This window comes from Momordica charantia (genome assembly GCF_013281855.1).
Source record: "Momordica charantia cultivar OHB3-1 chromosome 5 unlocalized genomic scaffold, Mcharantia_2.0 BLBB01000005.1, whole genome shotgun sequence".
In the NCBI taxonomy this organism is placed as follows: Eukaryota; Viridiplantae; Streptophyta; class Magnoliopsida; order Cucurbitales; family Cucurbitaceae; genus Momordica; species Momordica charantia.
Genome location: NW_028275163.1, coordinates 23,368,402 through 23,383,056, shown reverse-complemented (window position 1 = coordinate 23,383,056; position 14,655 = coordinate 23,368,402). Strand labels below are relative to the sequence as shown.

Sequence of the window (14,655 nt, the reverse complement as noted above, 5' to 3'; positions counted from 1 at the left end):
ATTCACAATGGAAAATTTTTTAATCAAATTTATGGGTTTTTTTTGACAAAATAAGGCTACATTTTAGTGAGCGAAGTATCATGTTAAAATTATTATTTAAGATGAAAATGAAAATGAAAGGACAAGCCAGTTACTTTTTAGAAAACGTTTTGGGAAAGTTACCCTAAACCAAAGTCAAAAGAAAATAGTATTTAAACATTTTATACATGTGTGTGGTTATTTTGTTCCTTTAGCAATGTTCATTCTTCAAGCTTATCACTTAGCACACCCTTTTCCTTGTATATATCCATTTAATTCAGTAAAAAGAATTAAAAAAATATATATTATATTTGGTTCTTAAGAAATATCAATCCTTATTTGTTGGCAATACATTTGATTAATAATTATATTGATAGAAAAAGCTTAATTAAAATGATCTATTATTTTGGAAGTGTATAGATATTCATTTCTGAGTTTCTAATTAGTGGGTATCAGTTTACTGTTCTTTATTTAATGAGAAAATCTATTGGTAAATTCGTTATTTCTTTTCATTTTGAGATGATCTCTATTCATGCATGGATCTAAGAATAATAGGCTTAGAGAATATTTATTATTTATTAAACAAAATCTAACAAATTGGCATAGGAATTAATAAGAAAATGAGAAAAGAGATTTTATGTTCCCTAGATTATTGTGTTAATCTTAATATTCTACTTTAAAAAATGAGGTTGGATGCTTGTAAATTTAGTTTATTTCTATCCGTAGTGCAAATCATGTCGTTTATGAAGTTAAAGAACTTGTAAACATAAAGCCAACAACTCACTTGATTAAGGTATTGTATCCTCAATTAAAAAGTCGTAAATTTGATCTCTCTATCTCCAAATATTGTTATGTGTTAAAAGAAATTATGAACCTGACAACTCATTTTAATGGTAAGAAATGGTAGTCGTGTATTTGATTATTATTAGGAGGGTCATTTTAATCCAAAGTAAAGTAGAATGATTAAGTTGAAATAAAAATTTAAACTAGTTGATAACTTCATATCACTATTTTTTTCGCCTATCTTTTAATATATATATTTTATATATAATTTATTTATTTATTGATTGCAACTTAATTATATATATAATGACTTGTTTGCCATTATTATTAATTAAGCATAGTAGTGACAAAAATATCCAAGTCAAAGCTTTTAGTAATTTTAGACATAAGCATGATTCTAAGTCTTTTTCTAGAATTTATTCAAAAAAAAAAAAAAGTCTTTTTCTAGAAAGCATTCAGACAATTTCTCGAGTATTGGGATACAGGAATTGACCCACCAAACTCAAAGTTCTCACATGTGCATATTAATTTTCTAATTCGATTTAATTAAAGTAACATTTTTTTTTCTTAAACTAAATAAGTACATGTTGTATTTCATCAAATGACCAAGTATAGTGTGAAGTGCAAGTTTTATCCATCAATATTTTTCTTGTGGAAATTACCTTTTTTTAATTGTGGAAAAACAGATGGAGTTGAAAATTATTGCCTCATTTTCTGTCAAGTTGACTTGAAAATCACCAGGAAACATGAAATGTAAATGGGCTGCTTGATTATAAAAGACATAAAAAGTTTTGATTGTTTAATATTATAAACTAATGTAATTTTAACTAAAAAAATTATATTTTTTTATCTCAGCGTTAGTGTGATATTATATTGTGTCTTTATTCAACTAAGTTGCATGATGTTATTTTGACTTCTCTTATCAATAGAGATATTGTCGTTTATTATAAACCTATTATATATAGTTGTTCATGGCGAATTTTGGAGAGGACCACGTATCCTTCGAAAGAGAGCCTACAACCAGAAAACTAGACGCTGATGCGATGTCCCACCTAATAATCTCCAACACTCAAGTCAGTGATCGGAGTATAAAATAGAAAAAGACACCTTAAGTAATAGTGACAGGTTTTTCACTTACTTGATGAAAGTGAGAGTCCTTTCTTATATAGACTCGAACGGCTGACTAGGAAGGAAGACGGTTATGGTCGCAGGGGCACGCCGTGCGGTACATCTTCTTGTGGAAGTGCACGCCCCCGACAACTGATGGGCGGTACCATTGCCTACGAGTCTGGGGCCTATCGCCTGTCGTAGGCAAGCTTCGGGCTCGGCACGCTACCCGTACCGGAGAGACAGAGGTGCATATCTCCTACCACGACAGTGTACGGTGTATAACCGTATGTGATCCTGCGCCCTCTTAACTATGGCACGCGTCCTGTTCGGTTTTCACCTTCGACCATAGTAATTTATAAACTTATATCAGATTTTGGTTGCATCGTGCCCTAACAAATTCTCTCCTCCCTCCCCAAACAAACAAATTTTGTTCGTCGTGTCTCAACCATCAATAGCTTGCTTATCGAAATCAATTATTATTATCATCATTATTTTTTTTAGTGCATGATCATCTATTCAATAAACACTAACCATAAAATTAAGTAGCATCGTCTCTAATATCATTTATTATTGTTATACAACTATATGTAGAAATTATCTCTTTTCGACCCAAGTTCAAATGAATTTACCGAAATGTTGAAACAGTATATCCATATAATATGCAACACACAATATGCAAAATTCAATATTCATAATAATTGGGGTAAATCCAACTAAAAGCTAGTGAAAAGACAAAAATTACCAAGACCTTTTTCCACTGCCATTGACTTTGGATATACAACCATATGTAGAACAAATAGCAATAATTAATTCATCTTTCAAGTTAGATGTTGATTACCTAATCTCTCAGTTGGCTTAGAGTTTGTATTTTGGCCAAAAGTTTCAAGAGTTTTAAGCAGGTTGTTTGGTTGGGCCACCTAAAAAGTTGTCACAGTTAACGAACTTCATGAGGACAATCAAAAAAAAAAAAAAAAACAGCAAACAGATGAGTTCTGGTAAAAGGTTGTTGGTCTTGTTTTCTTGTCAAGACATGGCATGAGCCTGTGTTTGGTTTTTGCACCAAAAAGATGAGAAATATTTGGTAGCAGATGAGAACTGAAGTCCAATTCTTTATTGTTGTTGAATGTCATTGTTGAATGATCTTCTGGTGCAGAAAAGTACGGAACAAATCAAAGATTGTATCTCTACTAGAACTTCTGAATTTAAGGCTGTAAGTGAAATCAAAACAAATCATTGAAACTTCAATATTGGGCTGTAACAATAATGAGTGGTCATTTTTATTATATAGCGTATGTCAATAGCAGTAAAATTGATAGTTTCTGTCTTCCATGGCTTCGAGCAGTTTCGATTGCGAGATCTTTGTGTTAATCTTCTCTACTTCCTTTCAGTTTTTGCCAAATCCCAGTTGCACCTTCATTCCACCTACATCTTTAAATCTTTGATCAAAGCTTATGGTTTCTTGCGTGATATTGGCAATGCCTGATTTTTTGCTTCTAGCTATCAAATTTTCAGCCTTTAGGTTTCTGGAGAACGCAAGTTGATGTCAGAGAACACCCCGGATTGGAACTTCTTGCTCAACGCTTCTGCAGCTAACTCGTTTCTTTCTTCATTCTGAAACCAAACTAGCAAAATGTTACAATTTGGTGGTGGGAGAGGGGGTAATCTTTCTTGGTTCGGCTTCGTTCGTCTCAACAATTTTTGGGGGGAAGAGGGAGACTACTTGTACCTTTCCTTTGAAATTTATAATAATCGGTCCAGATCTGGATTCTCGATAACACCCTTGATGTGAGGCAAAGGAAATAGTTAGAAAGAGATTGCAGAAGATATTTAATCACCAGGAAAACTATACCAGTTCAAAGACTGTTACCTATCTGTATATCTGGGAATTCAAGACACAGTTTAGATAGAGATGGAGCAATTTCTACCTGCATTTAATAAAATAAAATAAAAATTTAAAACATGGAGAGTTGGAGATTAATGGAACCAGTAAATTGATTGCAGTCAAAAAGCAAATGCATCAACTCTCTGTTTGATAAAACTGAGTTAAATTTGGCAAGCAGAGGGAATTCCAGGAAGGCTACATACGAAATAGATATTCAGTGTTTCGATATTTTTGATAGAGAAATATGTTTGGATGGAATGACGGTAACACAGTGAACTTTTTCCAAATTTGTACTTAATGTCTAAGAGCTGCAATCTAAGGAAGGCACGAACATGGGACAAGAGACACAATGCCCCACTTGACCTAGGATTCACAATTTTCCAGAAAACCAAAACAGAAATACAAACACAAACATTACAAAACATATGTTTCAGAACTATGGTTGTGTACCTCTAAACATATTAGGATAACGTTATTCTTGATTCCCAAACCCCCCCCCCCCCCCCCCCCACAATTTCTTAGATCATAATGTTTTGTTATTTATTTATCTCAAGTTAATAAACTACATAATCATTTTTCATTTCCCACATCTCCTCTGTCCTGAGTGTGTTCTAACATATCCAAAACCTTCAAGAAGGAAAAACAATAACCGAACACTGTGACGTGTCCAGGGCAGGTCTGACATCGCCACTCAATTTACTAGGCTGCACTCTAATAAGGTTTTTCCATCCTTCAGATATTAGTGTGCAGGAAAAATTGATAATTGATGCAACAATAACTCATTAAAGAACATGCCACAAATACAGCTATGTGGAAAGGAAAATCTAACACATACATCTGAAAGTTTTGTGGTCAAGTGCTTTGATTTATATGGTTCCAATAATGGGAAAAGGTCACCAGTTCTTGTTAATTCAATCAAACAATCCCACTGCAAGTCCAGTTCCGTTGTGTTTGTTGCAGTAAGAACTATCACATTGTGACACTTGATCTACAAGAGAGAGAAAATCGTTAACTACTGATATGAATAAACACCACTGCAGAAATTATATCACATAGATTCAAACTTAAGGTAATTAAAGAGGTCATATCAGAATACATAATGTCTCTTATACAACTAATGGGAAAGAAAAAAACAAGACCCACACATATCCCAACCATACCAATGGGACGGGCAACTTCTCGTGATGCAATAATTCAGTGATCCCTTCTGGCAACTGAGCCATCTGAAAAGAAAACACCAGTTTTAACACAACAGAAGCAAACCCAGATATCTATATTTGGATTAAAATTACCTCATTTCGATCACCAGTGCAATGATCCCCTATAAGATGCCTGAGGTATTCTTCAAATTCTTCATCGGGAGCCTATTAAAGTTTCAATGCAAGCATATGTTGAATACCAATAATCTAATGTAAAAACAAAGGAAAAGAGTTTTAAGTTTATTCCCAATTAGGATATTTTAAATTCCTTTCTCACTATCTCAATTCAATTCAAATTTTCAAAAGAAATAAAATGACGCACCAGTCGAACCCCAAATGCCTTTGCAATACCTCCTAAAGTTGCATCTGAAAACAATGGACCTACTCCTCCATATATAAACACCTGCAATAGTCAGCAAGTAAAAGCAGTCTAGATGCATCTTCTAATTTCATGATAACAAAAACCACAAGAGAAGTTACTTGCAGAATGTGTGGTTTACCATCTCATTTGATGACCTTTGTAACTCTACTTCTTCAGCAACCGAATCTATCTGATACAAGGGGGAAGCACAAAAGATGAAAAATTATCACAGGTCCATCTTTTTCTATTTGAAAATAAAAAGGGTCTATCCTTTTTAAGAAAAAGAAAATTGCGTAAGCATAAAACAACAATTTACATTTAATATCATTAAAGAAAAAATAATTTTCTGATGTCTTCAATATAGCAATTATGTATAAAATTGAGTTATACTTGTACACAATTCAAAAAAGTAGGCTAAGCAAGAAGTATGATGTCATACTGACTTACATCATTCCGAACTACAGAAGTATGTGGTACAGACCAACCAATAGAATGCACCTTTCTACGCAGTGAGAGTCCCAATTGATCCTCAACAGTGCCGAAACTGAGCTATGGGGCAGATAAAAGATAATGAAAGACTTCAGCAATAACAGTCAATAGTTTCAAAATTAACCATTTCTTTTCTGGAGTAACAATGACGCAACCACTTAAAAAGCATGAAATCACAAGAAGTAAAGGTGTAAAAGATATGGAACTGAACTTTTTCATTAATCCAATCCAGAGCAATTTATATTCATGGATATCACAAGTCAAATAGCACTAACACGATCAGTTTAAGGACTAAGTTTCACTGCCAATAGTATTGAAAATAAAGTAAACAATTTACTCAGAAGATAAATGCATGGAGACGTTTAGCAACAAATACTGTAGAGCAAACGAGAGACTTACAGGATCTCATCTCCAACAACTATGACCGAAGCAGTGAGCATGCTGTTTTTCTGCAAATCCACATTTCTCATTCCATTCCTGTCAGGATTTAGCAGGGAAGGAGAAAACCTTTTTGCTCTTCCTGCTCTTTCCGATCTTCCATCTGAAAGCAAGTATGCGGGTCTAAATTTCCCCTCGCTTCCAGAGGAATTACTAATGCTCAACAGTGCATTTGGGAGTGTATCATGAATACTCCCAATTGAAGTATATCTATAAAAATAAAAATAAATAAATAGTTTTAAATATCAAGGAAAATCATTGAAAATAATAAAATAGGCATTGCAAAAAAACACAATCCTGCAGCTACAAGAGCAAGAAAAATAACTACCACTCTCTGTGTTCTTAGTAGCATTACCCTTGATCATAAAGGCTGCAGTACCGAACCTTGGAAGTTAAAATGAACGCCCATACATCTCTGGAAAGAAGAGGAAGGAGGGGGGAAGAACACAAAAACCAATGGTCATATATTGCCTCAAGTAGAAGATCAACTATTAAGTAGAAAAGTGTTCTGCTCACGGTCATTGTCCTCATAGACTTTTCGTCTCAAATTGAGGAGTCAACTAAAGAAAAATTACCCTGGTAGAATGTTTAATAATCCCCATTACAATGAAATAAGGGAGCATGTAGTAACAAACCAGACCTGTACGACCAATCCAAAATGGGATTCACTCTCATAAATGGTGGCCATCCAGGTGAACTAGGGGAAAACTGTTCTTGGCCAACCTGTTTATTTTGAAGGAGGGAGGAGAGTAGACAAATCAAGGCATCTCCACTTCAATTTGACTTGATTAAAACTTGAAAAGAAACGGTACAAAATGAAATAGCTACTACAAAATCCAGAGTTTATTGAGATAAAGCATAAAAAATACCGCAGTAGGATCTCCAATGCGAACCCCAAGGAAAATAGCTCTGACAGGTTTACTCTTCAATAAAGACTCCAAGCCAGATTTGAAATCTGTCCGGATGATATCCATTTTCAAGCCATAGCTGTTCATGTCATAATAAGCTGATTAGCAGTTAGCTAAAACATTGTTACTAAAAGTAATGTTATAGATTTCCTAAAGTGAATACAAAGTGTTTCCCTTACTTGGTTGCCATATCATAAGTAAAGGAGTTAATTTCAGCAAAAGCAGAAGGGCTCTCAAAGTATATTGTTCGAATAGGAAACTCCTTGAGTCCATCAACAGAATAGCCTTCTTCCTCTTTATGCAAGAAAAAGGCAGCTCGAAGTATGTGCAGTAAAACCTGTACATTCAATTTTCCATCAGAACCAATGATAAATACAATATCTTCGTTGGAAAAATAGAGAATCAGGCATCAAAGCTTACAGTCGAATCTTTTCCACCATTGAAGCTGAATGCAACCTCTTCAGTACTGTCAATGATGCAAGTTAAATATGTTAACATGTGAAAAACTTAGAGGCAAATACCATCCTACATTTCAGGAAATGGTATTAGACATACCAGTATTTCAGGAAATGTTATTCAGACATACCAATATTTCCTTTCCTTAGCTTATTATTAAGATTTTTTAACCCATCCCAATCATCATCTGATCGCCAATTAAATGCTGAACACTTGCAATCACAGGGCCAATTCACTGACTTCATTAACGCATGTAATTTTTTCAAGTTAAAGGAACTTAAAAGATACAGATGCATGGGAAACTATTCACTATCGTGTACAGAAAAAATATGAAAGCACCAGTAACGCAGATTCGAAATAAGTAGAATGGTTCCATCTATTCTTTTCCTTTAAAAGTACCAAAATGTATTAAATGGATCCATCCAAATAAATCATTTTCATAAGTTCAACAAACAACTTTCGAACTAAAGTCTAAAACAACCAATAATTACACCGTTGGGATAATTCGATCAATTTACAGGATTTTATAAATTCTGAATTAAAGTCAACCTAAGTTTGAAATTTCTCCTTTTTAGTCACAAGTTTCAAGGCAGTCAGCAAATAACAATCAACATCAACTCCGTAAGGACAACCCCACCAAACAACCACAAGAAATCGACAAATAAAGTACTTACGAATATAAAGCCAGAGCTCTCTTAACAACATAGATGGCGTTATTGTACTTGGTTTTGAGCCTTCGATCATCACAATCACCGATTGCTTTGTGGATCTCCATGTCCTCTGGTACATTAAATCCCTTTTCACATTATTTTCAATTGAAAGAAGCAAAAATAAACAAGTCTGAAGACTTCTCGCCAACTTGGGAAACCCCACAAGATGGGCAGATGGGCATTCGCTCAATAGCAAGAATATGCAACTCTTATTAAACGAATTAAGCAAAATGGGTATCCATCAATTGAAGTACTGAAACTATTTTCAACTAAGCTACGGAAGTAGAAGTGAAGCAACTGACCTCTGGTAATCAAACACTGAAGATTGTAATTGATCTTTTTGCAGCCCCTTTTGTTGAGCAGAAGGATCTCTCAAGAGGTAGGAATATAATAGACGTGTTCTTTGAATGCCACAGATTGTTTATCGCTGAGAAATTGGAGCTTTTTTTTTTCTCTTTTTTCCTCGCGGGTCTTGGTCTAACTCGAATCGTAAACGAATAAATTGCGCAGCGGGGGAAGTGGGCACGGCTCCAGCCGTTGAAAGTTGAAAGTGAAAACTGAAATTTGTGTCGCGTCGTGCAATGGATCCTATAAATATCCTCCACCCCCTCACCTTCCTCGCACTTTACATAACGAGGAAAATAAAAAACGAAACTTTGATTCTTGATTCCATTTCATATCCTAGATCCCATCATCCTTGGGCCGATTGATGTGGGCTCAATTTCGGGTTTCATTTGGCTGGGCCCAGAAGAAAGCCCAGAACATCTTTTTCAAATTACAAATTTGATCTATAGTTTCAATTTTATTGCTATCATTTTAAAATTTTAATTTAGTCTCTAAATTTGGACTTAATTTTATAAAATTGTTTATTACTTACTCAAAAGATCCATTTATTTCCTTCTATTTTTTACACACTCTAAGAACAGTAGTGAAATTTGACCATATCATAGACACCAAATTGAAACTAACTTCTAAAAGATTAATATAAAACTAAATTAGAACTAAATTTAAATTTTCAAAATCATAGAGTTCTAATTGAAACTACACTCAGACCCAATTCATAGGGACCAAATCTAATAAATTTTAAAAATTTTCATATCCTAAAAAACATTTTCATAAAGTAAGGAGGTGAAAATTTAAACCTTATATCCTCAACAATTACATGTAATATCAAAATTAGAATTAACATTAAGGCAAGTTAAAATCTCTGATTTGCAGATTACCCATAAAAGAAACGAAAAATAAAGAATCATCAGTTTCACTTTGTTAGTTACAAATCAGTATTGAGTACAAGAGAACCGTGTAATCTAATCATCAATTTTCTGGAGTGATGATAACAGAAATGAAGAAAAAAAGGCCAAATAAAGAAGTGAAATATAATTCTGCCATGTTTGTATGAGAATGTCTAATCATAGAGGCCATCTTCATGCCAGATATCAACCAAGAAATCCACCATTTCCTGCAGATTCCACTCCACAGAAATTTTATACATCAACAAGTTAGAAAGTAGAAGTAATCAAAAGGGAAGGATGAGGATGAGCCAAGAAACCTTACGGCTAAAGGAATAGGCTGCTCGAAAGGCTCTGCAGATAAAAGAAGATCTTCGTAAGTCGTTGTCCAGCTGCAACACGAAACGATGGTCGTCAATGGCTAACCGTCTTGTAGCTGAAGCATTCTTCAGCAAACAAGAACAGAGAAACCAGCAGTGGCTATGAAACTGTTGTGGGAAAGCAAAATGAATACCTCAAAATCGGTTCCATTGGCGCTCGTTGCCCGTTTTCTGAACGGTCGCCAACCCATTCTCTTCTTCTTTCGTGCCAATCTATCTCCGCTGTACAGAAAAGGATGCACCAAGAGTATGATATTCGAGACTAGATTTTAACAATCAAAGGTTCGAGCAAGGGAAACTTACCATGGTTGACGAAAGTGCGTGTCTCGTTAGACTTGCCATTGATTGCAACCTTTGTATCACCTGAAGAATGGTTTCCGTTTCCATTCAGATTAGGATTTCTGCCATTGATTTCCATTTTCTCCAGAATGAACAACCATTGCCTTAAAAAGCAGTGATCTGCACATGAGATAAAGATAAAGGGTCCTTTGAGAAGAATTGGTAGAAACTTGAGAAAATTTTATGTAATCCTTTTAAAGTATCTAACATTATGTTACAATACTCATTTCATTTTTTACAATATCCTCTCTAATGTTTCAATAAGGAGCAATCATAGATGAGTTTATAATAATGGCCCCTATCATATATCATATATGGAAACAATTTAGCCACCAAATTGAAGATAAATATTATCAATGCTTCCACTTCTGCCCAGACTATACAATGTCACAGGAACCTATCTCAATATGAAAATGAACATTCATTACAATATGAATGTATATAGTTTTGACAATATATTTGGGAAGTAACTACCATAGTGCTTTCAATATTCTAAAACCATAACATTTGTTATTTGCAAAGTTCCTAAAATAGCAATATATTCTCACCTGCTGCTAAAATAGATGGAGAAATGCTCCAAGAGAAGAAAAGGCTCAAAAAACGACACAGAAGTGCGTAAGAAAATGAAGGGAAAATGCACTTGGAGTGATAAAGCAACCATGGGAATAACTAAGAGTGTGTTTGACATAGCTTTTGAGTGGAGCTTTTAAGTAAAGTAGTTAACGTTTAAAACAATAATTAAATATTTGCTCCAAGAGCACTCCAGCGCTTCTTAAAAGACTTATTGATGTTTGTATAGATAGATAACATGAAAAATCTAAAAATTGTTTTAATTAGTTGAGGGAACATTGAAGATATTCAAAGCCTTCACCAAACAAGAATTACACTATACCAGAGCACAATGGCACCCACTTGAGAGGCATTGCCTTGCTCGACACCAAGCAAAGCGCAAAACATTTGCTTCGAGCCTACACTCATGCCTAGAAGCACCTCTTAGTTCAGAGGTTTCGTTTAAGCCGTTAAAGTTATGAATCATGATATTGCATTAACTTCTTCAAAACAATTTTGGACCCCTTACTTTTGTGCAGTCATCATCGTTTAGTCACTAAGCCAAAGCCAGAAGAGAGGAAATGAAAATTTTCTTCTGTTCTTCTCTAGTTTCATGGCATGGCTAGCAGCTTCTACAGCTACTTCAAACCACCCCCCACAGTGACTCGAAATTCCCAATCCATTGACTGAAACTAATCACTCACCCTCCCCTCCAAAGTTTGATATGTTATTCTCAAGGAGGTGACCTCCAACAGCAGAGATTTAGCACTCTATTAATTAACTTATAAGCCACAACCAAAACACTACACTGAAAATAGTGCACTCTCTACTGCTCTAGTTTACCAAGGACTTTCTTGAAGGAATCCACATTTAAGATGCCAGAGAATGACCAACGAATTAAAAAAAGGACCCGTGGATGGAATATTATGCTTAATTCAATAAATTTGGCTCGACTGTTCATGTTTCTCAATCAGGTAACAAATCCATGGTTTCCGAACCATTTCCTAAATATGTCACTTGCCAACCACATTTAAGGAAACAAATCACCAAGACAAACGATCACCATAAAGAAAGCATGATTCAGATCAACCGAGGACAGAAAAAACCCACATCAATTTTCGAAAGAAAAACGCAGAAAGATCTCAGAAATCTTCACATAAGCAGAAATGGGGCAGAGGGGCAGTACCTTTTAATCCTTCAAAAAAAGTAAACAGTGAATCCTGTAGAGGAGCGTGGCGGAATTACCGAAGAAGAAAACCGCCCCCCTCTTCAGCATTCGCTAGAAAATGGATTCTGCAACTAAACGGCGATGAAAACTGCAAGTTTCGTCCGATCCAGCGGCTGTAATTCAGCCAAGTGCCGGCAGATCCATGGGCTAAGGGTTACTGTCAAAAACCCCATCTGGGATGGGATTGGACCCCAGCACAGCACAAGAAGAACAGCTCTGGCCTGCGGTGGATTTGAGAATCCTACATTTTGGGTCTCTTGTTTTAATGGCGTTTCACTTTTTGTATTTTCTGGGGATACGGATTATGGGCTTCTGTACACCGTTCAAAATCTTACCCCATTAAATAATGATCCAATTTATGAAGTTTGGTGATGCCGGCGACTGGGTACGATCGTACCATCTTCATTTAAGTTTTTATATGAACCCCAATAATGGAGGCCTTCGGATCTTCCACTTCCCGCATGTAATCAATCATAAATCCCCTTTTTGTAGTTTCAGTCTCAGTTTCATCACCATGGTAAATTCTTCTTCGATCATAAAGCGATTCAAATCATTTCTTTTATTTGTTTGTCTGAGGTTCAAAATTTCCCCAATTTAAATTTAACAGATTTTGTGAAACTATAAAAGATTATTACATAATTAGTCCCATCACATATTCAGAATCATTTTTAGTGTCCTCATAAAGGAGGTGATAAAAGTCTTCACTTTTATCTTTTAATTAAAGTTTTTTTTGAGCTCGAAATCCCAAGAGCATTGAGTTTAATTTCCTTGAAAAATATCATGTTGTACAATTAACGTTCTTTTTTCTTTTCTTTACTTTTATTACCAAGACACATATTACCATCCTAGCCCACGGACAATAATTGAACTCGAAAGAAAAAGAAAAAAAAAAGGTAATTATAAGGTATTTTGCGGCATCTAAAATGGCGACAGTATGACAATTACAAAACTTAATTTTATGTTATTTTTAAATGATATGAAATTGGAAATGGAAAGAAAACGTTGTCATTCAAGTTCAATTATTACATATGTCATGTCTATTCTTTCCACACTGGCAAGTTCTCCCTATCTTTATATTTGTATCATCTTGTCTAATTAAAATTCATATGTACGAATTTATATATTTAGAGCTATACTTTTTTTTAATATAACCATGGGAACGAGGGTTCAAAATCACAACCTATAAATTAAATATAATATAAATATCTTTTTATGAATGGTCAAGTGCCTTAATATCATTTGAATGATGGATGGTTCAATCTTCACTGAAATATAAAAATAAATGAGGTCAACACATAAATATAGATGGGTGGAAAAACATTGTGCAAAAAACTGTATTTAATTTTTAAAATTACCTTAATTTTTAAATTAAAAAAAATAAAAATGAAAATTGTGCAAACTGTGATGGGCTGGGTCTGACAACCACGTCAAGCCCACTCAAAATGAGGGGATTCAATAATAAATAGAGAAAACAATATGAAGATAAATTAAAAAGCAAACAGAATAATATTAATAATCAGTGGATCTAAATTTTTTTCCTTTTTTTTTAATATCACAAAAAAAAAGTACAAAATTTCCCTCTTGGGGTAAAATACAATATTTTGTTGCGTGTGTACAGCCAATAGAAAGTGTCGGTAGGGCTCAGATTCTCTTTTTTTTTTTTCTCTTACAAATATTACTATATTTTTCCATTAATAATTCAAAACCTTTTATCAATAATTTTTTGTCATATGCATATGCATGAATGATGTAGCAGGTATCCAATGGGATTTTGTGATCTAGAACTTATGATACCTCTATTTTTATATTATATTATTTCTTTTCGATATCATATCCTTATTCTTTATATATATATATACTAATATAATTCCAATACAGTATATGGAAATTTAAATATATTTATATTAGTTTTCCTTTGATGTTTCTATTTTGGTATTATTATTATTATTTATTGGAATTTTTTTAGGGGATTTTAGATATGTAGTGGTTTGGTTTGTTTTGGTTTGTTTCTACATGCTTTTAGATCTGTCGGCTGCCGAGGGTTCGAATTTTCAATTTTGGGTTCTTTCTACTTTTTTTTTAAAATATAATTATTATTGTTGTTATTTCATATTTAATAATGATTATGATATAGAAATTGAATGTGACATCGAATAATAGCAAAGTATGAGTGGGATTATCACAAATTTTATCGAATTTTGCATGACCAAAGCAAGGGCACCTTTTTTTAATTTCTAAAAAGCTCTATTTATAACTTTTGTAAAAGAAAAAAAAGTTTTTTTTAAAAGAAAAATACATTTCTAGTATTTGAAGAAGATGTTTAATTTCACATTGCAATTTAAAGTATGATAAATTGGTCAAATCAATCACTGCTTTTCTTTAGTAATGTCCCCGAAAAAATATGTTTGGACAAGTTAAATAAGGATATAATTTGGCTTATATTCATCACAATTTTCATTAATTTCTGTTCTCTTTTACCCACATAGAAAGAAAGCCAAATAAGTAAAGGGAAAAATTATATCATATGAAATTAATAACCTTATTACAAAATTTAAAACTAACAACATATATTGCAA

General features: G+C 33.8%; 2 protein-coding genes across 3 annotated transcripts; both read right to left on the bottom strand.

The window, feature by feature from the left end:
• Window positions 1–3,126: 3,126 nt before the first annotated feature.
• On the bottom strand, window positions 3,127–8,963 carry LOC111014356 (phosphoadenosine phosphosulfate (PAPS) reductase family protein). Its single transcript, XM_022289046.2, has 17 exons — window positions 8,657–8,963; window positions 8,319–8,424; window positions 7,609–7,654; window positions 7,368–7,525; window positions 7,150–7,267; window positions 6,921–7,003; window positions 6,636–6,695; window positions 6,242–6,490; window positions 5,801–5,897; window positions 5,493–5,543; window positions 5,315–5,395; window positions 5,086–5,157; window positions 4,954–5,016; window positions 4,629–4,781; window positions 3,779–3,836; window positions 3,638–3,690; window positions 3,127–3,522 (listed from the first exon to the last, which is right to left on the bottom strand). Exons 2-17 carry the CDS (start codon window positions 8,417–8,419, stop codon window positions 3,427–3,429), a joined length of 1,539 nt encoding a protein of 512 aa, XP_022144738.1. The 5' UTR covers window positions 8,420–8,424; window positions 8,657–8,963; the 3' UTR covers window positions 3,127–3,426.
• Window positions 8,964–9,550: 587 nt separating this feature from the next.
• Window positions 9,551–12,430, bottom strand: LOC111014243 (zinc finger protein). 2 transcript variants are annotated; one of them, XM_022288910.2, is made up of 5 exons: window positions 12,038–12,430; window positions 10,267–10,422; window positions 10,098–10,185; window positions 9,909–9,937; window positions 9,551–9,813 (listed from the first exon to the last, which is right to left on the bottom strand). In XM_022288910.2, exons 2-5 carry the CDS (start codon window positions 10,379–10,381, stop codon window positions 9,791–9,793), a joined length of 255 nt encoding a protein of 84 aa, XP_022144602.1. In that variant the 5' UTR covers window positions 10,382–10,422; window positions 12,038–12,430; the 3' UTR covers window positions 9,551–9,790. The 2 variants fall into 2 exon arrangements, with proteins under 2 accessions (XP_022144602.1, XP_022144600.1); XM_022288908.2 differs by having other exon boundaries at window positions 9,909–9,975; window positions 12,038–12,376.
• Between the last annotated feature and the right edge of the window lie 2,225 nt (window positions 12,431–14,655).